Source organism: Mobula birostris, chromosome 9, assembly GCF_030028105.1.
Source record: "Mobula birostris isolate sMobBir1 chromosome 9, sMobBir1.hap1, whole genome shotgun sequence".
Classification (NCBI taxonomy): Eukaryota; Metazoa; Chordata; class Chondrichthyes; order Myliobatiformes; family Myliobatidae; genus Mobula; species Mobula birostris.
In genome coordinates this window covers 155,483,460-155,510,760 of record NC_092378.1, presented here as the reverse complement: position 1 = coordinate 155,510,760, position 27,301 = coordinate 155,483,460, and the positions used below count along the sequence as shown (strand labels likewise).

Genomic DNA, 27,301 nt, shown 5'->3' with positions numbered 1-27,301 from the left:
AATTAGTGAGAAGTTAGAGGATTTGAAACTTAAAAACCAACAGAAGGCAACTAAAAAAAGTCATTAAGAAGGTAAGCAACATACATAAAATGCTGGCGGAATTCAGCAGACCAGGCAGCGTTTATGAAAAGAGTACAGTCTACGTTTCAGGCCAAGATCCTTCCTGCTGAAGTGACAAAGGCTTGAAGAAAATGGAATGTGTCTTGGCCATAAGATGAAGGGAAGGAGATGAAAAGGCAAACCAGAGGGAGGAATGTGTGGGTGAAGGACAAATCAAGAGGGTGGTAGAGGGGAAAGAAAAGGGGTGATGGGCTGGTTGGACAGAGGGGAGAGAAATTCATGTTCATGCCATCAAGTGGAATATGAGATGTTATTCTTGGTGCAAAAAGCATCAGATCTCAGAAGTCTAAAACTAGGTAAATCAGAAAATGCTGGAAACACTGTGAGAAATTGATCCTTCATAACCTGGCTTGATCGGATGCTGTTGGACCTGCTGCGTATTTCTACCACTTTTTACATTTATGATGGTAAGTACAGAGGACAGCATTTGACTATTTGTTTGGGGAACTGTGATCCTTCCCCACCAGTCAGTAAGTGGTGGAAACAAACCCACACCAACATAACAACTGTGCATAGGTTGAAATGAAGTGTACTTGTATGATTTTGGACACAATGACTGTACACTGAGTGAGAGGATGTGTTCTGAAGTTTTCCTGTTTACAGGGAGAACACATTCCCAACGCACACATCGAACGTCCTTTCCAGCCATCACTCATTAGTTGGCATCCTTCCAAGAAGATCTTGGCAGCTGGTTGGCAAACTGGAGTGGTGACATTTTGGGCTGATCATGGTTGGGAAGAACACCAGATAACAGGCAGCATACACCGGGCTGAGATCACCATCTTAGAATGGAGCAGCAATGGCACGCGGCTGGTCTCTGCTGATAAGGTATGTGAGAGATTGTGATGAACCAAACTGCAGTAATGTGAACACAATGCACAGAAAGCTTTCTCGTGGAAAATGAGAGATTTTAGCTCCTGAAGGATAATTATTGAGGTACGGGTGGTTGGTTGGTTTATTATTGTCATATCAAAGATCAAGGAAGAACTTTATTTGCTATATACATTAAGATTATTAGGAATTCGCTATCAGGTTCCTTCTTCTCCAGCCCTTTACCTTTCTCACCTGTCACCTCCCAGCTTCTTACTTCATCCCCCTCCGTCACCCACCCACCTGGCTTCACCAATCACCTTCTAGCTTGTCTACCTTTCCCTCCACCCCACCTTCTTCTCTGACATCTCCCCCTTCCTTTCCAGTCCCCATGAAGGGTCTTGGCTTGAAATATCAACTGTTTATTAATTTCCATTCATGTTGCCTGACCTGCTGAGTTCCTCCAGCATCTTGTGTGTGTTGCTTAGGAGTTTGCTGTGGTATGTTGGCAGAATGTGCAACAAAAAATAACAATCAACAATTAAAAAGATAATATTATGTAAAAATAGAGGCTATGGTATGGTTTATAGTCTAGTAATGGGGGTTATCCATCTAACCATCTATCCATGTTGGAGCAGCCCTTTCAGGCCAACGAGCTGCACCACTGAACATCTCACCTAACCCTAGCCTCATCACAGCACAAATTACAGTGACCAATTAAGTTACTAACCCATATGTCTTTGGTCTGATCCAAATCCAAACACTCACGGGAAGAACGTTCAAACTTCTTGAATTGAACTCCAAACTCCAACATTCTGAACTGTAATAGTGTCACGCTAACTGCTGCACTTCTGCAGCGTAGAACTAGAATGGTTGATCAGGTTAACTGCCTGGGGGAAGGAACTTTTAATCCAACATGGATTGAGATAGAGTGAAAAGCTTTTATTTTGCATACTATTCAGACAGATGATTCCACACATACATGCGTATGCCATGGTAGTATAAGAGGAAATAAAGAACAGAATTCAGGATATACGGTTACAGGGAAAGCGCACACAGGCAGACGATAAGGTGCAAGGGCTATGATAAGGTAGACAGAGAGACCAAGAATTAATCTTTATCATGTGAAAGGTAAGGTCCGTTTAACAGAATAAAAACAGAAGCTGCCCTGAGCCAGGTACTATGTATTCTTAAGCCCAGAATCAGATTCAGATTTATTTATCACATGTACATCGAAGCATACAGTGAAATGCATTAGTTGTGTCAACATCCAACACAGCTCAGGGTTTGCTGGGGAACAACTCCCAGTGTCACCTCACATTTCGGTGCAAACTTGACATGTCCACCATATTCAGCAGAATCATCATCCTTTGAAAGAGAAATTTAGAATCAGGTTTAATATCACTGGCATATGTCATGAAATTTGTGGTTTTGCAGCAGCAATACATAATAACAAACTGTAAATTGCAGTAAGAAATGTACATGAAAATGTTAAATAAGTAGTGCAAAATGGGAGCAATAAAAGAGAAAACAAAATGAGGTAGTGTTCATGGATTCATTGACCATCCAGAAATCTGATAGCGGTGGGGAAGAAGCTATTGCTAAAACGTTGAGTGTGTCTTCAGGCTCCCGTACCATTTCCTCAGCGGTAGCAATGAGAAGAAGGTATGTCCTTGGTGATGGAGGTTCTTAATGATGGATGCTGCCTCTTTGAAGCATCACCTTTTGAAGATGTCTTCAATACTGGGGAGGCGAGTGCCCATCATGGAGCTGTCTGTTTACAACTTTCTGCAGCTTCTTCCAATCCTGTGCAGTGGCCCCTCCGTACCAGACTGCAACCAGTCAGAATGCTCCCCTCTGTACATCTGTAGAAACTTGCGAGAGTCTTTGCTGACATACTGTGGGACATTTATAATCTATGCTAATGATGAACCAAAGAACTAGTTATTACTGTAGACAATGTGCTGATGATAGAAAGGTAGAAGCGTGATGCAAAGAGTCTGCTTGGGGATATGGGTAGGTTAGGAAAGTAGGCAAAATGCTGGCATGTGGAGTATCAATTAGATTCCAAGAAAATTGGGGATTCAAAAGAAGAATTTAAAAAGCAAATTGTAATTAAATTGGAACGAGTGTACAAAATGCTGTGTGCTGGGGGCTCTGAGGGTCGTCGTTTCAAAGGTACGTTTTAATATCCGAGATAATGTATACAGTATACATCCTGAAATGCTTTTTCTTCACAACCATACACAAAAACAGAGGAGTGTCCCAAAAGAATGAATGGCGGTTAAATGTTAGATCCCCAAAGTCCCCCCCCACCCAGCTCCCCTCCCTCCTGCGCGTAAGCGGCAGCAAGCAACAATACCCCTCTCCCCCCACTGGCAAAAAAAACATTGGCACCCGCCACTGAGCACTCAAGTGTAAGCAAACCACAGCAAAGACACAGTCTTGCAATTTCCCCAAAGACTGCTTGTTCACCCAGTATTCAATATACCACAGTCAGTCAGTCCCCCTCTCCTCCCCCCCCCCGAATAAGGGAGAAAGAGATGTCTCCATTTCACGGCGAGAGGGGAGACATAACAAACAACTCATTGGTTTACGATGTTTAAAAAGTCTGTTGCGTCGCTTTTTCCGGCTCTGTGCCCAAAGATCTTGGGTCTCTGGGCACACAGCCAGTGATCTTCTGTCTCCAATGACACACCGATCTTCTGCAGAGGCACTGACCTCCGATCCCCCCCCATCTCCACAGCCACAAGATCTCAGACCTCCAAAGGTGAGGGAAGCTCTTAGGCCGAGCCCTTGTTGTGCTGAACAACGGCCATTCATGAAACCCCAACAGCGGGTCCCATTCTGGCAAAGAACCATAGTCAGCGTGTAACTGCAGGTCAGGATCTTCAAAAGAATCCTGAAAGGGAAAAATAGAGATATTAAAGATGGAAATAGTGTATGAAATGCAAGATGTTAAGTCAAATCCAGTCATGTTTATTATCATGTGCATGAGTACAGTGAGGTACAGGTACAGTGGAAAAACTTGCAGCAGCATCACTGGTACAGAAAATAAATTATACAAGACAATTTTATTAAAAATAGTGCAATACAAATAACACAATCCATGGAAGTGCAAGATGGAGTCCATGGTGTTCTGTTCATCCTATACCTCTGCTTTTTGTTAAGCCTGTCAATCCTGCTGGGGCATCTGACAGCAGCTTGCTAGAATCCTCTGTCCTGGTCCAGTCTTTCATGTTGAACCCAGGTGTAACGCGTTTTCATATTTCGTCTCCCAGGGATGAGGTCTTTGGAGCTTCTGTTGGTGTATCTGTAGCTCTGGGTTTTTACGGGATGGGGTTGCTAGCCCCATGCCCAACCTTCCTCCTTTTGCAGCTGGGCTTAGGACTGTCCATGGCGGAGTTCTGTACCTCCGTACTACAGAAAGTGGTTACGAAGGCCACTGAAATGTTAGCCTTTATTGCCAAGGACCGTGTAGAATAAAGTATGGAAGCTTTGATCAACTTTACTGGGTGCTCATACCACTGGAGTATTGTGTACAGTTTTGGTCTCTATATTTAAGAAAGCATGTACAGTGGATTCTGGTTAATCAGGGACAGCTCTTGAAAAAACAAAATCTAATTGAGAAAGTAGCTGGGATTCCCTTCGTTTATTTGGGATACTTTGCTGCTTAATTGAGACTGGAGACTGTTGCCAAAAGGTTTTGAACTAGTGTTGGTCATGTGCACTTGTATGGCCTTAGACGCTGCACTGTGCTTCAAGCAGACAACTTTTAAATAGCGTCAGTTGCATGTGTGTGTTCAAAAAGCAGTGAGTTTTGTTACTGATAGTTGGTGAGAAGTAAGCAGTAAGACAATTCAGAACTGTTCTGCTTACTGCAGTTTCAAGCATTCAAGCTTGGAGAAATGGCTGGGAGTGATAATTTCACTATTTCAACAAGTTAGGAACAATGAAAAATTTGAAGGCATTGACAATCATCTTGAATTTTACAATGAAAATGAAGATTTGGGAGATGAAATCATTGAAAGCATTGTATGAAGGTTGTCCATTATCTGCACTAACAAGAGAAAATCTACAGATGCTGGGAATCTGAGCAACACACACAAAATGCTGGAGGAACCCAGTAGGCCAGGCAGCATCTATGGGAAAGAGTACAGTCAACATTTTGGGCCGGGACTCTTTGGCAGGAGTTATCTGCACTAGGTGTCTGCACTGAATTTGTTCATTTCCAGTCAATGTAAAGAACACAGCAGCATAGAATTCCTCTGTCAATTGCTATTAGGAACCAATACAGTTTTGTAGTACTGTAGTAGTGTTGATAATGTTCTGATTTGTTTAGATACATAATTTATTACTTAAATGACAGTTTACCTTTCTTTAAACATTGTTTATTATTTCCATCAAAATTTAGCCAATGGTGCAGTTGGTTAACTGGGCGAAAATGCACTGGTCCTGAAATGTCCCAGTTCACCGGAATCCACTGTCCTTCATTGGAGGCACTCTTGGGAAAACTCATTTAACATAGAACTCTGCACCACAGTGCAGTCTCTTTGGCCCTTAGTGGCAGTGGAAGCTCCTTCTGGAATTGAACTTGAAACTCCAGCTCTTTCTGCCTTCTCAGCTACCAATTGGCTGAGACAACGCCCAGTATTTTGCTTCTCTATTCATTCGTTGGAGATTGGGTCATTATTTGTATGAAACAAATTGAAATGCATTAAGTTTGTTATGCGGATAATTTTAGTTAATCTGAGTTATAAATCAGTCTTACTGGAAGGTTGTTTGAAGTGCCTAAAGCCCAATTTGATTGGCAGTTTTATCGCTGTGTTGTGGTGCATTGTAGATGTTAAAGGTAGATCTTAAATATTTTCCATAATCAAGTTCTTAATGAGTAATTGTAACAGCTTGAATTCACTTGTTTGCTGTACCCATGATGTGTTTGGCACCAGGCTGGAGTGCTGATCATTTGGAGAGTGGATCAGCATGGGCGAGTGCAAGGACCACCACTCACTAAGCAGGATTATGGCAAGCACCTGGTTCACTGCATCTTCAAACCTCCAGCCCCAGGAGAGTAAGTACGACTTCAGCATCTCATTCAGTAATCATTTTATGTAACTGTCAGATCTGTCAATTGTCTGCAAGCCCTTTGTCAGATGGAGTCAAAGAGAAACAGGTCCTTTAGTTCACTTCCAACCACCCACCCATTTTATACTAGCCCTTCATTAATCCCATTTTCATCAACCCCCTTCTACTCAGATTCTACATGCTAGTGGCAAACAACGTAGCGGTTTGTGCAGTGCTATTACCCCTCAGCGTCAGATTTCAATTCCAGGCCCTCTGTAAGGAAATTGTACGTTCTCCCTGTGAATGCGTGGGTTTCTTCTGGGTGGTCAGGTGTCCTCCCACAGTCCAAAGCTGTATCAGTTTGTAGGTCAATTGATTATTATAAGTTGTCCTGTGATTAGGCTAGTGTTAAATAGGTGGGGTGCTGGGTGGTGTGGTTTGTTGGGCCAGAAGGACCTATTCTACAATGTATTTCCAATTGAATGAATGAATAATTGGGCAATTAATATTCGATATATTACTTTTTGGATTCGCTATTCAGATATACATGAATGTCCTTCATGGTTGGATCTAGAGGTAAACTTGGTGGAAGGATTCTTTTTGGCCTCTTTACTGGGAGTTCCTCTTCCCTTTTTGTTTTCTAAGATTGGCAGACAAGAATTTAACCCCATTATTAAACATACATTAAGAATTTAGTTTAGTTTCGTAGATTTTTTGAGTTAAATAATTTTATTCTTTCTAGTAATATCTATTTTAATTATTTTTTTAAACCATCAATTTTGGATAAGGCCTTTTTAATTTGGAAAGCCAAGGGAATAATAAGTTTTTCAGATTTGTTTTTAGGGGACTGTTTAATATCTTCTTCTCAGTTAGTGGATAAATATGATTTATCTAATGTTTACCTTTTTAGATATTTACAAATTAGAAATTTTTTACGTGGTTTGTTACCAAATTACCCTTCTGCTTATCCACCTAATATGACAGATGTTCTCTTTCAGTTTAAACCATTTCAAAAAGGGTTGATAGCTATAATCTATAGACGGTTTTTGAGTTCACGAATGATATCTAATGATAAAATTAAACACGCTTGGGAATCGGAACTTCAAGAGTCATTTTCAGATAATCAATGGAGTAAAAATTTTCATTCGGTTAACAACTCATCTATTTGTGCCCGTCATTGATACAGTTCAAGGTAGTGCATCGGGCCCATATGTCAAAGGATAAATTAGCGTGTATTTTCTCGAATTTTAATCCTATTTGTGACAGATGTAATACTGAGCTGGCCACTTTAACTCATATATATTGGTCTTGTATAAAGCTAGGTAACTTTTCGAGAGATGTCTTTAAAACACTATCAAGAGTTTTGGATCTGGATCTACAACCTAATTTGCTTACGGCAATTTTTGGGATTATCCCATCAGAAGCAGGAAATATTCCTGTTTCCGCTCAACGTATTATAGCCTTTTCGACCTTACTGGCTAGGAGATCCATTTTATTGAAGTGGAAGGATTCCAATCCACCTACGGTCTTTTATTGGCTTTCCTCCATTATGTCCTGTTTAAGTTTAGAGAAAATAAGAAGTCAGGCATTTGATACATCCTTTAAATTTGAGCAAACATGGCGACCTTTTATCCAATATTTTTATTTAATTTGATTTATTACTCTTTCAATTTTTTTTCGAAGTTTTAGATTTGATCAGGAAGTCTTTCTTTCTTTTTTGGTTGTATCTTCAAAATGGACTGCCCAGTCCCTCTTTGTTTGTTTTGTTTTTTTATATAGCGTAGTGGGTTTTTTTTTCTTTTCAGTTAAAACCCAATGTTTTTTCCTTTCTCTTCATAAACTGCTAAGAGGAGAATTGTTATTTTCATTTTTTTATTATATATTTTATACTAGTTTAACAATATCTATAATTTTGACAATGTCTATCTTAATCTTGGTTTATATTGTTACTGATATATATATTTGAACTAATTCTCCTCTTGATTGTATTTATGCTTTTTTAAAATCAATAAAAAAGATTAATAAAGAAAGAAAGAATGAATGACGAAATAAATAACCTACAGCCTGCTGCACTTCAGAATGTGGGAGGAAACAGCAGCAACCAGGTGGAATTCCTCTTGTCACATGGAGAATGTGCAAATGAAGTGCAGGCAGAATCTGAAGTCACAAGGAGCCAGAGTCTCTGTCCTGTGTGGCAGCAATAATCCTTGGGCTATACAAATGATTCTGATTTGAGCAGCCATCCAGAAACTGAGCCTGGTCTAGACTGATCTTTAATTACAACAGTGAAGGAGTTCTTTGATACCCAAAGCACTGTTTTGTCAGGCAGAATATCAAAACATACTGTTCTAGTTCAGATAGATGCTGAAGGTCCTACATTTCTCTTCAGAAAGATGTTATACATTAAAGAGCAATATAGCACAGGCACAGGCCTATCATCCCAAAGAACCTGGCCAACCATGTTGCCTACCTAGCTAGGCCTTTGTCCCATTTATCTCCAGGTCTTCCCCTCCAATACCCTGGCCAGTATTGCTACATCACTAACATCCCCAACATGATTATGGGCTCTTTCAATTTTGTGACTGGCTGCCATATTTGTATTACCTTTTACAGTTTGTAAAATGCTTTAAAAGTTCTCCTGTGAAAAGTGAAGAAGCAGCTCTCCAGTTGTTGCTCTTAATAGGAGCCACGTTAGCAAGAGCTTCACACCTGTATTGATCAGAGGATTATCTCTCACCGCCAGCATTTGAGGGATTAGCACAAATGGATTAGATTAGTTTTACCTGTCAAAGGTGCAATGAAACAAACCCTAATATGTTGTTTTGTGTCAAGAACCAACGCAGTCCAAGGATGTGCTGGGGACAGCCTGCTTCTTGTACCAATGTAGCATGCCCATGACTCACTAACCCTAACCCGTGTGTCTTTGGAAGGTGAGAGGAAACTGGAGCACCCAGAGGACTCACTTTCGAGGACTCTTTACAACTCTTGTTCTCAGTATTTTTTATTTGTACAACTTTTCTTTTGCACACTGATTGTCAGTCTTTGCTTATATATAGTTTTTTCTTAGGAATTCTATTATATTTCTTTATTTTCTGGTAAATGCTTGCAAGAAAATGATTCTCAAAGTCCTTTGATATTTTTACTTTGACTTTGAAACCCACGTGGTCACAGAGCGAATGTATAAAACTCCTTCAAGACAGCAGTAAGAATTGAACTCTGATCTTACAGCTGCCACTGTAGAGTATTACGCTAGCTGCTATGCTACTGTGCAAAGCATATGCTACCATGCTGCCTCCTAATGGTACATGTAATGTAATTATTTGTCTACAAGAGACTAACTGGAGTGCTTCATTCTGTAGGGATCTGGTGCAGTTGGCAAAAGCAGCTGTGAGTGGAGATGAGAATGCTTTGGACATGTTTAACTGGAGGAAGGTTGGAAAGGGAGATGCACCATTTAAAATTGGACTTCAAGAAGGAATCGTGTGCTTTGTCACCTCTACAGATGGTGAGCAAAACAATCTGTACAGCTTTAAAAATTGCACTCTGCTCAAAAAAATACTTACAATTCAGAGAGATGTTTGAATTATTACATAATTTCATTAAAAACAGTATAATCAGGAAGAATCGGAGTCCAATTTAATATCACTGGCTTATGTCCCGAAATTTATTTGGCGGCAGCAGTTCAATGCAATACACAATAATAAAAAAACTATAAACTACAATAAGAAATATACACATATAAAAAATAAATTAAGTAAGTAGTACAAAAGAGAGGAAAAAAAGTGAGGTAGTGTTCATCGGTCATTGTCCATTCAGAAATCAGGCTCTTTGGCCTTTGATGTCACACCTACCATTTAACCCACTCTAACCTTTCCCTCCCAGATAACCCTCCATGTTTCTAAACGTCTCTCGTATATCTGCGTCCACCATCACCACTGCAGTGCATTCCATGCACTCACAATTCTCTGTGTAAAAGAAAAAAAATACCTGCCTCTGACCTTTCTTCCAATTACCTTAAAATTACACCCCCTAATTTTAGGCTTTCCAACCTGGGACAATGTCTCTGGCTCTCCCCTTGCTCTATACGTAACATTTTATACACCTCTCATCGTCCTCTACTCCAAAGAGATGAGCCCTAGCTCACTAATCCTATCCTCTAATCAGTTCTGTTTTCTATCCTGACTAATACACTATAATGGAAAGTTGCTAATGATCTCTCGGATCTTTGCATGTGGTGTCTTTTGTTTGTGAGTTTTGTTCTCCAACGTAGCTGAGAACCAGTAAGACTAACATGGATTTCTCAATTAGGAATTGTGTACTACGTTAGTGAGAAAGGGAAGAGTCTGCAAGTCCTCCACACTGACGGGCCGATCAGGAAGCTCATGTACATGGAGGAAAAGGAAATCCTCATGATAGTTACTGAGGCGCTCTTCCTGTCTCAGCACCACATTGGTCTAGATGGAGCAAGTCAAGAGCTTTTGAAGGTATGGACATACTGTATATTCTGGCCTTCAGCAGATACCCGAGCTCAACTATAGAACGTAGAACAGTACAGCTCTTCAGCCCACAATGTTGTGCCGACCCTTTAACCGACTCTAAGATCAACTTAACCCTTCCTTCCCACGTAGTTCTCCATTTTTCCAACAGCCATGGATACTTATTATAAATACTAAATAATCCAGCTTGTTAAAATCGTGTAGTCTTTGTCATGTTGTATACTCTGGCCATATCCAGCAGGGCAGGCAATACAAAAGAAGGGGGAAGTACAAAGGTTGGCAGACAAATATATATTCAACGTGAACTGGCCATTTCATACAGAAAATTCAGACTAGATGGGCCGATCTATTGCTATGTCTTAAAATACACCGAAGGTAACAGTATTAGGATTATTGTTCTAAATCAGCAATCCTGAGCTGAATTAGAAATGAACATTGAAGTTTATTTTAAGATGAAAATTGGAACAAAGGTTGTTACTTTTATGAATAATATTTCCATTTGTTTTTCCCCTATTTATGAAGGTCAACATTCTTAGGATTCCATCATATTATCTTGCTGCATAACACTTTTGGAAAAGGAACTGGGATTTTAAGGGTTAGACTTGAGCGCCAGTCTGTTATACTAGTAATAAATTGGGAGACAAACTGGTGGATGAAATTAAAACCTTTGAGATGAATTAACATAGAAATATAGAAAACCTACAGCACAATACAGGCCCTTCGGCCCACAGAGTTGTGCCGATCATGTCCCTACCTTAGAAATTACTAGGCTTACCGACAGCCCTCTATTTTACTAAGCTCCATGTACCTATCCAAAAGTATCTTAAAAGACCCTATCGTATCCATCTCCACCACTATTGCCAGCAGCCTATTCCACGTACTCACCACTCTGAGTAAAAAACTTACCCCTGACATCTCCTCTGTACCTACTCCCCAGCACCTCAAACCTGTGTTCTCTTGTCGCAACCATTTCAGTCCTGGAAAAAAGCCACTGACAATCCACATGATCAATGCCTCTCATTATTTTTCATCATCAGTTTTCTGGTTTCATCATCATTTTTCCAGTTTATAAGCTGAGTTGTTTAAAGATTTGGCAATCACATGATGCCTGGGTAGAGATGTTAGGACTGCATTGTAAGTAGCTGATAGGTGATGTCATATCCACCCTCTCTGTTCAGGGATGGGTTTTCCAGTTTGACAAAGATGGCTTCTTTAACTGCTCTTACAAACCACCTGTCCTCTCTGTCCAAAATGTGGACATTGTTATCATCAGAGGAGTGTCCCTTGTCCTGAGTCTTGGCCTGAGGTGTTAGCCCTCCTATGTTGGGCTATCCGTTTGTGAAATGGTTGTTTTGTCTCACTGTTATACAAATCTGTGCAGTTCTAATTGCATTGGATAGTATAGATGATATCGCTGGCATCTCCACAACAGTTCACACCTCATTCATGCAAAGATAAGACTAATGACCCTCTCATTACCGCTATGACTCTTAACAACCCACATGTGATTGCTATACCTTTGAATAACTGAGGCTATGTCCACACTAGACCGGATAATTTTGAAAACGCCGGTTTCGCGTAAAAACGATAGGTGTCCACACCAGGCGTTTTTGAAAATATCTCGGATATTTGGGTGAATCTCCTCCTACAGGGCATGCGCAGGACACTCAGAAAACAAACAAAGAGGAAACGGTATACTTGGTGCGTGTTTGTCCAGTTACAGACTAGAAAAACTTAAAAGGAAATTGCCAAACGAAAGACTTGGTGCGCGTTTGTCCAGAAACATTTCCTACAGCCATAGTCTTTTCACCGATGAAAGGGACGACAGCTACAACTAAATGCAATAAGGCTTGTTACTGGGCAAAGGTGAAATTTGCTGTTACCTCATTTGTTTGCCTTTACTTTTGCCATGTCTTTGTGTATTATTTTGCTGTATTTAACATGTGCAATAAAATGAGTTACTGGACAAAAGTGACAATTGCATCTATTGAATGTTTGCACAAGCAATACATTAATAAAGCACCTTGTTAAATGTATAAAACATGTCTGCATCAGTGTTATCTTGTATTTCCATACAATGTTACACATCTATTGTCAGTTATTGTTGTGGTGTTGGAGGTTGTGTTCAAGAAAACAATGAAATGCTGCGCTGCCGCCACCATTTGTTCCGGCACGTCATGACAGCGGTTTTAAAAATAGTTGGTTACCCCGTACACACTACAATGGCCAACCGGCGTTTTCAGATTTAAACACTCTGGAGAGTGTTTTAGAAAAGCTCCTTTTTTGGGTGAGGAAAACGCCATTTCAGTGTGGACGGAGGGTCAAAACGAAGAGGAAAAGCTTCGGTTACGGATTTATCCGGCCTAGTGTGGACGTAGCCTCAGGGTTTATAAACTAGACTACCCACCATAGATTAGAACTGAAGAAGCTTCTCGGATGAGTGGCAAAATATTTTCTAGACAACACAGCAAGTCCAGTTGCCTTAATTTACTGCTGCTTGATATATAAAATAATAACGAATTGTCCAAAACAATCACCCTGTTGGACTGCGCACCGACTCTGACACCTCCTTTCCTGGCCGTCTGAAGCAGGCTCCAGCACGGTGTGCAACAAGTCCAGTTCCACCATTATTCAGCAACTCGCTAGTGGTGTAGAGCTGTAGTACTTGGTGCTCTTAATATCCAGCAATGTCTTGCAATTGTCACGTACCCCGTGGCGGGTTAACGAACCAGCAGAAATGGAAAACACTTTGGAGTCCGGTATTGCTATTACCTCATAATATTTATTAGTAACTACGCAATACAGCAATATAATTGCAAATAAATCAAACAGGTTAGCAATGATTATATATAAGTAAGTGTGGAATATATAGGAAAACCAAGTTTCTTCAAGTCTAGGGGTAAATAGATAGTCTTACGATGATGAGTAAAGTTCAGTTCAGTTCGTGGTATTGAGTTGAGTAGTGATGGAGAGAGAGAGGGGGAGAGATTTGAGTCTTCAGGTGAGCTGACGCCATCGATCTTCCCATTGTCCTCCAAAATCCTTTAGAAGTCACCGATTGTGACCACAACAAAGAGGACCATTCTTCTGTGGCGGAATGATCAACTCAGGCAAGGGTTGAAACATGGACAACTCCCCACCGGTCACTCCTTCTTCTCACTGCAAGAGCCACTGATCGATCTGCCTGATCGACTCTCCAAAAACCCACCTTTTCTGTGGGCACAACAAAGCTCATTCAGTGTCCGAAAACATGTGTTGCAGGTCTATCGTCTGACCTTCTATTTATCTCACCATACTGAGTACCAACTGTATCTCAAAGAACTCCTCCTTCCTTTGTCTGTGTAAGAATGTACAGGCAGGCAATGACCTTGGAGAAAGTATAAACAACCCGCCGAAAAATCATAACACCATCTCCAAGCAGACCATCTCTCTCTCTCTTAAAAATAAGATGTCGGTATTAAATAACTCTCTTTCTCTTTTTAACAAATGTCTGTTGTTGAGCACCTCGCTCTCTCTTTTCAAAAGCACAGTTCATAGGGGTAAATCAGGACCCCGTCACACAACTGTTAAAAAAAAAGACATAAAGGATGAAGAGTTACATCTTTATTTGGACCCAGAGAGGTCTCTGTGTCTGAGTGTGCTGCCATCTTACTAGAAGGAAGTTCTGATTTTACAGGGTTTCCATTCTACTTTGCCCACCTCTGTTTATTTTTGCAGGTCAAGTTGAGTGGAAAGACAGATCGAGCCTCTGATATTATCTGGGCAGAGAGAGACCTTCTCATCACCACAGCTGGAGAGACAGTTATTAGGTGAGGAAATAGTTTCACAGTACTGGGAGAGAATTCTGGGCTTTGGAACTGCAGAGTGAAGTATTCTGCAATTTGTTCTGTTTTAAAATGCTAAGTCATATTATGCGATTACATACATTTTCAATGGTATTTTGAAAGAAAACCTGACATGTGTATAGTATAATGAGCTGGGTTCAGAATTAACCTAGATGTTTGTCTATATTGAAAAGCATGTGTACTGATCACAGTCAGGGTCAAGAATAGGGCACTGAGGAGTGCGGAGGAACAAAAGGATCTGGGAGTTCAGATACATAATTCCCTGAAAGTGGCGTCACAGGTGGACAGGGTTGTAAAGAAGGCTTTTGACATCCTGGCATTCATAAATCAAAGTATTGAGTATAGGAGTTGGGATGTTATGGGGAGGTTGTATAAGACATTGGTGAGGCCAAATTTGGAGTATTGTGTACCGTTCTGGTCACCTAACTATAGGAAGAATGTCAGTAAGATTGAAAGAGTGCAGAGAAAATTTACTAGGATGTTGCTGGCTCTTCAGGAGTTGAGTTAAAGGGAAAGATTGAACGGATTAGGACTTTATTCCTTGGAGTATAGAAGAATGAGGGGGGACTTGATAGAGGTTTGCAAAATTATGAGGGGTATAGACAGAGTAAATGTGAGTAAGCTCTTTCCACTTAGATTAGGGGAGATAAATACGAGAGGACATAGCTTTAGGGTGAAAGGGGAAAGGTTTAGGGGGAACTTCTTCACTCAGAGAGTGGTGGGAGTGTGGAACAAGCTGCCATCTGACGTGGTAAATGCAGGCTCACTCTTAAGTTTTAAGAATAAATTGGATAGTTACATGGGATGGGAGAGGTCTGGAGGGTTATGGACTGGGTGCAGGTCAATGGGACTAGTGGAATAATGTTTCGGCCAAAAAGTTCTATTCAAAACGTTCAAAGGAATATCTAAACAAGCCTGATGCATTTTGGGAACAAGTCCTGTGGACTGCAAGTTAAAATAGAACTTTTTGGCCGCAATGAGCGAAGGTATGTTTAGAGAAAAAAGGGTGCAGAATTTCATGAAAAGAACACCTCTCCAACTATTAAGCACAGGGGTGGATCGATCATGCTTTGGGCTTGTGTTGCAGCCAGTGGCACGGGGAACATTTACTGGTAGAGGGAAGAATGAATTCAATACCAGGAAATTCTGGAAGCAAACATCACACCGTATGTAAAAAGCCGAAGATGAAAAGAGGATGGCTTCTACAACAGGATAATGATCCTAAACACACCTCAAGATCCACAATGGACTACCTAAAGAGGCACAAGCTGAAGGTTTTGCCATGGCCCTCACAGTCCCCCGACCTAAACATCATCGAGAATCTGTGGATAGACCTCAAGAGAGCAGTGCATGCAAGACAGCCCAAGAATCTCACAGACCAAGAAGCCTTTTGCAAGGAAGAATAGGTGAAAATCTCCCAAACAAGAATTGAAAGACTCAAAGCTGGCTACAAAAAGCGTTTACAAACTGTGACACTTGCCAAATTGGTTGTTAATAAGTACTGCCATGCAGGATGGCCAAACTTTTGTTTCGGGCCCTTTTCCTTTTTTGTTATTTTGAAACTGTAAAAGATGGAAATAAAAAGGTTTTCTTGCTTAAAATAATAAAGAAGTGTGTCATCTTTAACTTTATGCCTTTTGGAGATCAGTTCATCTTTTACTCGCTTAGCTATTCACAGTCACAGAAATTTTGACCGGGGTGTCCAAACTTTTGCATGCCACTGTATAATTACAATAGCAGAAAAATATTCAGTTACAAAACTTGGATTGAAAAGATTTTGTGTCTAAGTATATCAGCAAATAGAGGAATCACGCCATTTCGCTCATTCCCAATGTACCCCACCCTCCCACATGAACTGTTAGTCCCATTGACCTGCATTTAGTCCATAGCCCACCACGCTTCAGATAGTAATTAGTAATATAGACAAAATACTGGAGGAACTTAGCAGGTCAGACAGCATCTTGGCCCAAAACGTCAACTGTTTATTCCTTTCCATAGATGCTGAGTTCCTCCAGCATTCTGTGTGTGTTGCACTGGATTTCCAGCGATTTATTGTGTTTATCTAGTCATTATTTCTGTTTCTGACTGTGGAGGTCTGAATACAATGACAGTGGCTCGTAGATGTACATTCAGGGTGTGCATGGTGTTGCTTTGCCAGTAAGATGCAGCAACGGAAGGGCTGGGTGAATGACGTGCTGCCAGTGATGATGGTAAGCTCTCCAGCTGAGTTACAGAGCAGTGAGTGAAAGTGGAAGTATGACAATCAATCAGAATGGCCAGTGGACATGTCAACTTTCTCAGCAAACATTTTGAATGTAATTTATTGCATTTGGAAAAACTGCCTAACATTTCACCCACAATATGTCAAAATTGTCATCTTTAATTATTCGTCTGAATGATAATATGGACCAGCTGATGTCCTGTATGTTGTAATTGATCAAAATCACATCACCTTAATCTTTCTGAGTCAGAGAACCTGTATAATGTGATCCATTGGTCCAGCTTTGAGCACTTTTTTGTCATTTGAAAACTTTGGATGGAGATCTTAATATTTGCTGTCTATCAGAAAAATCATTCATTCAAATTACTGCGTTATATATGGTGGGACTTATGTCGCTTGTTCACAACTTGGAAGCTATTGAGCCAACTAGTCTGTATTGACTTTCACTGGCCCCTCCTATTAGATTCCTCCTTCTTTAGCCCTTTTCCTCTTCCACCTATCATCTCCCAGCTTCTTACTTCATCCTGCCTGCCTGCCCCACCCATCCCCCTTCCCTCTCACCTGGTCTCACCTATCACCTGCCAGCTTGTATTCCTCACCCCTCCCTCACCACCTTATTCTGGCTTCTTCCACCTTTCTTTCCAGTCCCGATGAGGGGACTCCGTCCAAAATGTCGACTGGTTATTCATTTCCATAAATAGTCATAGTCATACTTTATTGATCCCGGGGGAAATTGGATTTTCATTACAGTTGCACCATAAATAATTAAGTAGTAATAAAACCATAAATAGTTAAATAATAATATGTAAATTATGCCAGGAAATAAGTCCAGGACCAGCCTATTGGCTCAGGGTGTCTGACCCTCCAAGGGAGGAGTTGTAAAGTTTGATGGCCACAGGCAGGAATGACTTCCTATGACGCTCTGTGTTGCATCTCGGTGGAATGAGTCTCTGGCTGAATGTACTCCTGTGCCCAACCAGTACATTATGTAGTGGATGGGAGACGTTGTCCAAGATGGCATGCAACTTGGACAGCATCCTCTTTTCAGACACCACCGTCTGAGAGTCCAGTTCCATCCCCACAGCATCACTGGCCTTACGAGTGAGTTTGTTGATTCTGTTGGTGTCTGCTACCCTCAGCCTGCTGCCCCAGCACACAACAGCAAACATGATGGCACTGGTCACCACAGTCTCGTAGAACATCCTCAGCATCATCCGACAGATGTAAAAGGACCTCAGTCTCCTCAGGAAATAGAGGCGGCTCTGACCCTTCTTGTAGACAGCCTCAGTGTTCTTTGACCAGTCCAGTTTATTGTCAATTCGTATCTCCAGGTATTTGTAATCCTCCACCATGTCCACCCTGACCCCCTGGATGGAAACAGGGGTCACCAGTACCTTAGCTCTCCTCAGGTCTACCACCAGCTCCTTAGTCTTTTTCACATTAAGCTGCAGATAATTCTGCTCACACCATGTGACAAAGTTTCCTACCGTAGCCCTGTACTCAGCCTCATCTCCCTTGCTGATGCATCCAACTATGGCAGAGTCATCCGAAAACTTCTGAAGATGACAAGACTCTGTGCAATAGTTGAAGTCTGAGGTGTAAGTGGTGAAGAGAAAGGGAGACAAGACAGTCCCCTGTGGAGCCCCAGTGCTGCTGATCACTCTGTCGGACACACAGTGTTGCAAGCACATGTACCGTGGTCTGCCAGTCAGGTAATCAAGAATCCATGATACCAGGGAAGCATCCACCTGCATCGCTGTCAGCTTCTCCCTCAGCAAAGCAGGGCGGATGGTGTTGAACGCACTGGAGAAGTCAAAAAACATGACCCTCACAGTGCTTGCTGGCTTGTCCAGGTGGGCGTAGACACGGTTCAGCAGGTACACGATGGCATCCTCAACTCCTAGTCGGGGCTGGTAGGCGAACTGGAGGGGATCTAAGTGTGGCCTGACCATAGGCCGGAGCAGCTCCAGAACAAGTCTCTCCAGGGTCTTCATGATGTGGGAGGTCAATGCCACTGGTCTGTAGTCATTGAGGCCGCTGGGGCGCAGCGTCTTCGGCACAGGGACGAGGCAGGACGTCTTCCACAGCACAGGAACCCTCCGGAGCCTCAGGCTCAGGTTGAATATATGGCAAAGTACTCCACATAGCTGAGGGGCACAGGCTTTGAGCACCCTGGTACTGACACCATCCGGTCCTACAGCCTTGCTTGGGTTGAGACGTTTCAGCTGTCTTCTCACCTGTTCAGCTGTGAAGCCCACCGTGGTGGTTTTGTGTGGGGAAGGGGTATAGTCATGAGAGCAGGGTGGGGGACTGTGAGGAGAGGTAGGAGGGGAGAGTGGAATATGTGTTGGTTGGGGGCCGACAACAGATGACTCATGTGGGGGATGGGCAGGGGCCACAATGTCAAATCTGTTAAAGAACAGGTTAAGTTCGTTGGCCCTGACCACCTCTGTTGCTAGTTTGCCGGAACCCAGTGATGGTCCTCATCCCCCTCCAGACCTCTCTCATGTTGTTCTGCTGGAGTTTCCACTCAGGCTTCCTCCTGTACCTATCTTTAGCCTCCCTGATCCTGGCTTTCAGGTCCCTCAAGATGCTGCCTGACCTGCTGAACTCCTCCAGCATTTTGTTTATGTTGCCCGGGCTTTGTTTTTTCTATCTATCAATCCCATTCTCCTATTTATATCCATCTTCTTGTCAACTGCGAGTCACAAACTAGCGACGGAATACTGTAGCCAATTAGCCTACCAGCACATTGTTATGATCTGGGAGAAAATCAGGCCAGCTAGAGGAAAACATGCAGTCATAGGGAGAATGTGCAAACTTCACTTAGACACCTCCCGAGTTCTGGATTGAAACTGGGTTACTGGTGTGAGTGCCACTAACTCAAACCACTGTGCCTTCATGTTGCCCTTAAAATATTTGTTGTGTTGAAGACTGGGTGATAGAATATGTCATATCCATATTATCTGTAGGACAGCATGGTAGTGTAGTGGTTAGTGCAATACAATTGCAGTACCAGCTTTAAGATTGTTCAATTCCTTCTGCTGTATGCAAGGAGTTTGTGTGTTCTCCCCGTGACTGCATGGGTTTCCTCCAGGAGTTCCAGCTTCCCACCACATTCCAAAGACGTAAAAGTTAGGGTCAGTAAAGAGCTTGCTATGTTTGCACGTTTCAAGGATGTACAGGTTATGGTCAGTAAAGGACTTGCTATGTTTGCACAAGAAGCATGGAAACACTTGAGGGCGGACCCCAACACATCCTCGGACTGTGTTGGTTGTTGACGCAAACAACACATATCACTGTATTTCGATGTTTCAATGTACAGTACATGTCAAATAAAGCTAATCTTTGACCTGTAATCTGTTCTGCTTTTTCTTCAGACTCTGGGATCTGGGTAGAGATGAGAATTATGTGTTGACACTAGATGAGCACCTGGGATTTAGCACTGGAGAAAGCATCAATTGTATCTCCTACTGTAAAAATAAAGGTAAGTCTGAACGTCAGGGTAGTTTGTTATTTCCTTCTCATCCCAGTGTGCCTGAGATAACTAAACTGGACAGTCCTTAAATCCCATTCCCATTCCAACATGTTAGTCCACGGCCTCCTCTACTGTCACGATGAGACCTCTCTCAGGTTTGAGGAGCAGCACCTCATATTCTGTCTGTGTAACCTCCAACCTGATGTCCGAACATAGATTTCCAACTCCCAATAATTTCTGGCTTTTCCTCCTCTTCTTTTTCATTCCCCATTTTAGCTCTCCTCTTACCGATTCACTTCTCCCCATCTACCTATCATCCCCTCCTCCTTCTCTTTCTCTCACGGTCCACAGTCACCTCCTATCAGATTCCTTCTTCATCCGCCTTTTACCTCTTCCACCTATCGCCTCCCAGCTTCTTATTTCATACCACTCATCCGCTTCACCTGGTCTCACTATCACCTCCCAGCTTGTACTCTTCCCTCTGCCCCCACCTTCTTATTCTGGGTTCTGCTTCCTTCTCTTCCACTCCTGATGAAGGGTCACGGCCTGAAACATTGACACTTTATCCTTTTCCAGAGATTCTGCCTGCTCTGCTGAGTTCCCGTAACTTTTTGTGTCTGTTGGTCCTTGAATGAGTAGCACAACAATAATTGCTGACTGTTTTCTATAAATGGTCTAAATGAATTGACAGAAACCATCCTGCTCTTCCTCCCTGTCCATTCGCTCTTCCACTCCCCACTCACCATTTTTTTTGCCTGCGCTGACTGTTGAGCACTAATTCAACTTGAATCGTTCCTGATTGGTTTGTAAATATTGTACACCACAGTATCATGTTGTTGTGTAGTAGTCACGTATTCAGTCAGACTTAAGTTTCACTTTTCTTCAAAATACATGCTGACAAAAATAAAATCAGAGGCTTAATCATAAAATTATCCACTGCAAAATCACTCACTCCATGTTCAAGTTCTTTTTTTTTGGCGTGTGTCTGCGTGCGTGCAAGTCTCTGTGCGTCTGCGTGTCTGTGCGTGCGTCCGTGATGTCTTTTTCATGGCTTTTTACAAGGCGCGAAGCGAGAGAGAGACTGTGTGGCGCGCCACTCCTCACACAGACATTTTCGCGGTATTTTCCCTTTATTTTATGAGGTGGAGTTGTGATCTCCACACTCAACCCGACACGGATAGAAAGCGTACTCGGGAGCGGACCCAACTAGTTTTGAACCGGGGAATTTCCGCTCCCGGGTCTGGGCCGATGTCGTTGCGCCACCAGCTGGCCCCCATGTTTAAGTTCTAATATGAGTTTATTGACATTCAATTGTATAGATGTATACAGCTAAACGAAACAATGTTCCTCTAGGACTGGGGTGCAAAACAGTACATGTATCACATACAGCACATAAAATAATATTAATAGGTTAAAAAAATTATGTAGATGCAAATCAGAGTGGATAAATCCCCAGGGCCTGACCAAGTGTTCCCTTGGACCCTGCGGGAGACAAGTGCAGAAATTACCGGGGCCATAGAGAGATATTTAAATCATCCTTAGCAAGAGGAGAAGTACCAGAGGATTGGAGAATAGCCAATGTTGTTCTGCTGTTTAAAAAAAGGCTCTAAACATAAACCAGGAAATTATAGACTGGGGAGTCTGACATCAGTTGTAGAAAAGTTATTGGAAGGTTTACTAAGGGACTGGATATAAGACCATAAGATATAGGAGCAGAAGTAGGCCATTTGGCCCATCGAGTCTGCTCCACCATTCAGTCATGGGCTGATCCAATTCTTCCAGTCATCTCCACTCCTCTGCTTTCTCCCCATACTTTTGATGCCTTGACTTATGAAGAACCTATCTATTTCTGCCTTAAATGCACCCAATGACTTGGCCTCCACAGCCGCTCGTGGCAACAAATTCCACAGATTTACCACCCTCTGACTAAAGTAATTTCTCCGCATCTCTGTTCCAAATGGACATCCTTCAATCCTGAAGTCTTGCCCTGTTGTCCTAGAATCCCCTACCATGGGAAATAACTTTGCCATATCTAAGCTGTTCAGGCCTTTTTACATTCGGAATGTTTCTATGAGCTCCCCCTTCATTCTCCTGAACTCCGGGGAATACAGCCCAAGAGCTGCCAGACGTTCCTCATACAGTAACCCTTTCATTCCTGGAATCATTCTCGTGAATCTTCTCTGAACCCTCTTCAATGTCAGTGTATCCTTTCTAAAATAAGGAGCCCAGAACTGCACACAATACTCCAAGTGTGGTCTCACAAGTGCCTTATAGAGCCTCAACATCACATCCCTTCTCTTGTATTCTATACCTTTAGAAATGAATACCAACTTTGCATTCGCCTTCTTCACCACTGACTCAACCTGGAGGTTAACCTTTAGGGTATCCTGCACAAAGACTCCCAAGTCCCTTTGCATCTCTGCATTTTGAATTCTCTCCCCATCAAAATAATAGTCTGCCTGTTTAATTTCTTCCACTGAAATGCACTTTCCAACACTGTATTTCATTTGCCACTTCTTTGCCCATTCCCCTAAACTATCTAAGTCTCTCTGCAGGCTCTCTGTTTCCCCAACACTACCCACTCCTCCACATATATTTATATCATTGGCAAATTTAGCAACAAATCTATTAATTCCATAGTCCAAATCATCGACATACATTGTAAAAGGCAGTGGTCCCAACACCGACCCCTGTGGAACTCCACTGATAATTGGCAGCCAGCCAGAATAGGATCCCTTTATTCCCACTCTGTTTTCTTCCGATCAGCCAGTGTTCTATCCATGCTAGTAACTACCCTGTAATTCCATGGACTCTTATCTTGCTAAGCAGCCTCATGTGCGACACCTTGTCAGAGGTCTTCTGAAATTCCAAGTACACCACATCCACTGCATCTCCTTCATTTACCCTGCTTGTAATTTCCTCAAAAACTTGCAGTAGGTTAGTCAGGCAGGATTTTCCTTTCAGGAAACCATGCTGGCTTTGGCCTATCTTGTCATGTACCTCCAGGTATACCGTAATCTCATCCCTAAAAATCGATTCCAACAACTTCCCAACCACTGATGTCAGGGTAACAGGTCTATAGTTTCCTTTCTGCTGCCTCCCACCCTTTTTAAATGCAGAATAACGTTTGCAATTTTTCAGTCATCTGGTACCATGCCAAAATCTATCAATTCTTGAAATATCATTATTAATGCCTCCACAATCTCTCCAGCTACTTCCTTCAGAACCAGAGGGTGCATTCCATCAGGTCCAGGAGATTTATCCACCCTCAGACCATTAAGCTTCCTGAGCACCTTCTCAGTCGTAATTTTCACTACACATACTTCACTTCCCTGACACTCTTGAATGTCCGGTATATTGCAGATGTCTTCCACTGTGAAGACTGATGTAAAATACGCATTCATTTCCTCTGCCATCTGTGCATCTCTCATTACAATATCTCCAGCATCATTTTGTATTGGTCCTATATTTACCCTCAACTCCTTTTTACCCTTTTAAAAAAAAAAGCTTTTAGTATCTTCTTTGATATTAATCGCCAGCTTCCTTTCATAATTCATCTTTTCCTTCTTAATGACCTTCTTAGTTTCCTTCTGCAAGTTTTTAAAAGCTTCCCAATCCTCTGTCTTGCCACTAGCTTTAGCTTCATTGTATGCCCGCTCTTTAGCTTTTACTTTGGCTCTGATTTCACTTGTCAGCCACGGTAATGTCCTTTTTCCGTTTGAAAATTTCATCTTATTTGGAATGTATCTTTCTTGCACTTCCCTCATTTTTCACAGTAACTCCAGCCATTGCTGCTCTGCTGTCCTTCCTGCAAATGTCCCTTTCCAGTCAACTTTAGCCAGTTCCCCTCTCATGCCATTGTAATTTCCTTTAATCCCCTGAAATACCAACACATTGGATTTTATTTTTTCCCTCTCAAATTTCAATGTGAACGATCATACTATGATCACTGTTCCCTAAGGGTTCTTTAACCTTAAGCTCTCTTATCACTTCTGGATCATTGCACAACATCCAATCCAGCACAGCCAACCTCCTAGTGGGCTCAACAACAAGCTGTTCTAAAAAGCCATCCCTTAGACATTCTACAAATTCTCTCTCTTGAGGTCCATCTATAAGTTCTTGGATAGACAGGAACTGATTAAGGATGGTCCGCATGCTTTGTGCGTGGTAGGTCATGTCTAACCAATCTTATAGAGTTTTACAAGGAAGTTGCCAGGAAAGTGGATGAAGGCAAGGCAGTGGATGTTTTCTACATGGACTTTAGTAAGGCATTTGACAAGGTCCCACATGGGTGGCTGCTCAAGAAAGTTCAGTCTCTTGGCATTCAGAGTGAGGTAGTAAATTGGATCAGACATTGGCTTTGCGGGAGAAGCCAGAGAGTGGATGCAGAGGGTTGCCTCTCTGACCGGAGGCCTGTGACTAATGGTGTGTCGCAGAAATTGGTGCTGCGTCCTTTGTTGTTTGACATCTATATAGTCATAGTCATACTTTATTGATCCCTGGGGAAATTGGTTTTCGTTACAGTTGCACCGTAAATAATAAATAGTAATAAAACCATAAATAGTTAAATAGTAATATGTAAATTATGCCAGGAAATAAGTCCAGGACCAGCCTATTGGCTCAGGGTGTCTGACCCTCCAAGGGAGGAGTTGTAAAGTTTGATGGCCACAAGCAGGAATGACTTCCTATGACGCTCTATGTTGCATCTCGGAGGAATGAGTCTCTGGCTGAATGTACTCCTGTGCCCACCCAGTACATTATGTAGTGGATGGGAGACATTGACCAAGATGGCATGCAATTTGGACAGCATCCTCTTTTCAGACACCACCGTTAGAGAGTCCAGTTCCATCCCCACAACATCACTGGCCTTACGAATGAGTTTGTTGATTCTGTTGGTGTCTGCTACCCTCAGTCTGCTGCCCCAGCACACAACAGCAAACATGATAGCACTGGCCACCACAGACTCGTAGAACATCCTCAGCATTGTCCGGCAGATGTTAAAGGACCTCAGTCTCCTCAGGAAATAGAGTCGGCTCTGACCCTTCTTGTAGACAGCCTCAGTGTTCTTTGACCAGTCCAGTTTATTGTCAATTCGTATCCCCAGGTATTTGTAATCCTCCACCATGTCCACACTGACCCCCTGGATGGAAACAGGGGTCACCGGTGCCTTAGCTCTCCTCAGGTCTACCACCAGCTCCTCAGTCTTTTTCACATTACGCTGCAGATAATTCTGCTCACACCATGTGACAAAGTTTCCTACCGTAGCCCTGTACTCAGCCTCATCTCCCTTGCTGATGCATCCAACTATGGCAGAGTCATCCGAAAACTTCTGAAGATGACAAGACTCTGTGTAGTAGTTGAAGTCTGAGGTGTAAATGGTGAAGAGAAAGGGAGACAAGACAGTCCCCTGTGGAGCCCCAGTGCTGCTGATCACTCTGTCGGACACACAGTGTTGCAAGCACACGTACTGTGGTCTGCCAGTCAGGTAGTCAAGAATCAATGATTGGGATGATAATGTGGTTAATTAGATCAGCAGATTTGTGGATGACACCAAGATTAGGAGTGCAGTGGACATTGAAGATGGCTTTCATGGCTTGCAGAGGGATCTGAACCAGATGGAAAAATGGGCTAAAAAATGGCAGATAGAATTTGATGCAGGCAAATGCAACTTTGGTAGGATCCACCAGGGTAGGCCTTACACAGTGAATGGTAGGGCACTGAAGAGTGTGGTAGAACAAAAGGATCTGGGAAAACAGGTCCATAATTTATTGAAAGTGGCGTCACAGGTAGATACAGTGGTGAAGAAAGCTTTGGGCACATTGGCCTTTATAAATCAGTGTACTGAGTAGAGCAGATGGGATGTTATGTTGAAGTTGTGGAAGACATTGATGAGGCCTAATTTGGAGTATCACGTGCAGTTTTGGCCTCCTACCTACAGGAAAGTTGTAAACAAGTTTGAAAGAGTACAGAGAAAATTTTACAAGGACATTGCCGGGTCTGGAGAACCTGAGTTATAAAGAAAGATTGAATAGGTTAGGATTGTATTCTTTAGAACATAGAAGATTGAGATGATATTTGATTGAGGTATACAAAATTGAGGGGTGTAGATGGGTAAAAGCAAGCAGGCTTTTTCCATTGAGGTTGGGTGGGACCACAACCAGAGGGCATGGGGAGGGTGAACGGTGAAAAGTTTAAAAGAAAAGGAGGGGAAACTTCTTCACTCAGAGGATCATGAGAGTGTAGAATGAGCTGCCAGCAAAAGTGGTGCATGCAAGTTCAATTTCAATGTTTAAGAGAAGTTTGGATAGTTAGGTGGATAGTAGGAATATAGAGGTCTATGGTCCTGGTGTAGGTCGATATGAATAGGCAGTTTAAATAGTCTTATCATGGATTAGATGGGCCGAAAGCCCTGTTTCTATGCTGTTCTCCTCTATGAAGCTATGTACAAGTTGACACGAAGTGAATATATGACATATATGTACAGTAGCTAAATATACAACGGTATTAATGCTATCATAAATAAACAGGTTATGTCGCATAGTAGTTAGCATGATACTGTTACATCTCTGGCCATCACGGTTTGGAGTTCAGCCGTCGTGTCCTCTGTAAGGAGTATGTTTGTCCTCCCCGTGGAATGCCTGGGTTTCCTTTGGGTGCTCCAGTTTTCTCTCACAGTCCAACGACGTACTGTGTTGTAGGTTAATTGGTCATTGTAAATTGTCCCATGATTAAGCTACTCTTAAAATAGGTGGGTTGCTGGTGGCATGGCTTGAAGGGCTGGAAGGGCCTGTTCTATGGTGTATCTCTAAGTAAAATAAGTGTGTACTAGGTGGTAACAGGGTATACAGAAGTCTGTCAGCCTGGAGGAAGAAGCTGGGGGTAGAACTTCTTATTCTGTGGAATCTGATCAGAAGACTAACATGCTGTTCCCTAGGTATCCTAGTGGCTGGCACCTCCAAAGGGCAAGTTGCTATGTGGCGAAAGACTCTGGTCAGCAGTGTGAGAGGTCACTGCGCGCAGGGGAAGGACCAATGGAAACTACAAACTCCAATAGATCTTGAAGGAAATATAATACAGCTCAAGGTAATGAGGTGAAGAATATACTCAATCTCATTCTTTTCACTAGCGGTGCCATGTGGCACAATCATTCGATGGTTAAAGAACATTCAAAGTGTTGGAGGAGCTCAGTGGGTCAGGTAGCATCTATGGAGAGAAATTGTCAGTGGCTGTTTCGGGTCAAGACCAAACTATAATAGTGTTGAGCAAC

At 42.3% G+C, this 27,301-nt stretch overlaps 2 protein-coding genes across 4 annotated transcripts in view; one reads left to right on the top strand and one right to left on the bottom strand.

The window, feature by feature from the left end:
• The window catches only part of ift140 (intraflagellar transport 140 homolog (Chlamydomonas)), a 232,275-nt gene that overhangs the window by 8,194 nt on the left and 196,780 nt on the right, over positions 1-27,301 (top strand). The window contains exons 3-9 of the mRNA XM_072269234.1: positions 724-948; positions 5,880-6,001; positions 9,354-9,499; positions 10,303-10,478; positions 14,208-14,299; positions 19,937-20,043; positions 26,969-27,117. Coding sequence (XP_072125335.1) covers positions 724-948; positions 5,880-6,001; positions 9,354-9,499; positions 10,303-10,478; positions 14,208-14,299; positions 19,937-20,043; positions 26,969-27,117 — 1,017 coding nt within the window. The remainder of the gene's footprint in view (positions 1-723; positions 949-5,879; positions 6,002-9,353; positions 9,500-10,302; positions 10,479-14,207; positions 14,300-19,936; positions 20,044-26,968; positions 27,118-27,301) is intronic.
• The window catches only part of tmem204 (transmembrane protein 204), a 146,153-nt gene continuing 122,345 nt past the window's right edge, over positions 3,494-27,301 (bottom strand). For 2 of the 3 annotated variants that reach the window (XM_072269236.1, XM_072269235.1), the window contains one exon: positions 3,494-3,832. In XM_072269236.1, the coding sequence (XP_072125337.1) occupies positions 3,533-3,832 (300 nt within the window). In that variant the 3' untranslated portion in view covers positions 3,494-3,532. The remainder of the gene's footprint in view (positions 3,833-27,301) is intronic. The other variant, XM_072269239.1, reaches the window with a different exon arrangement.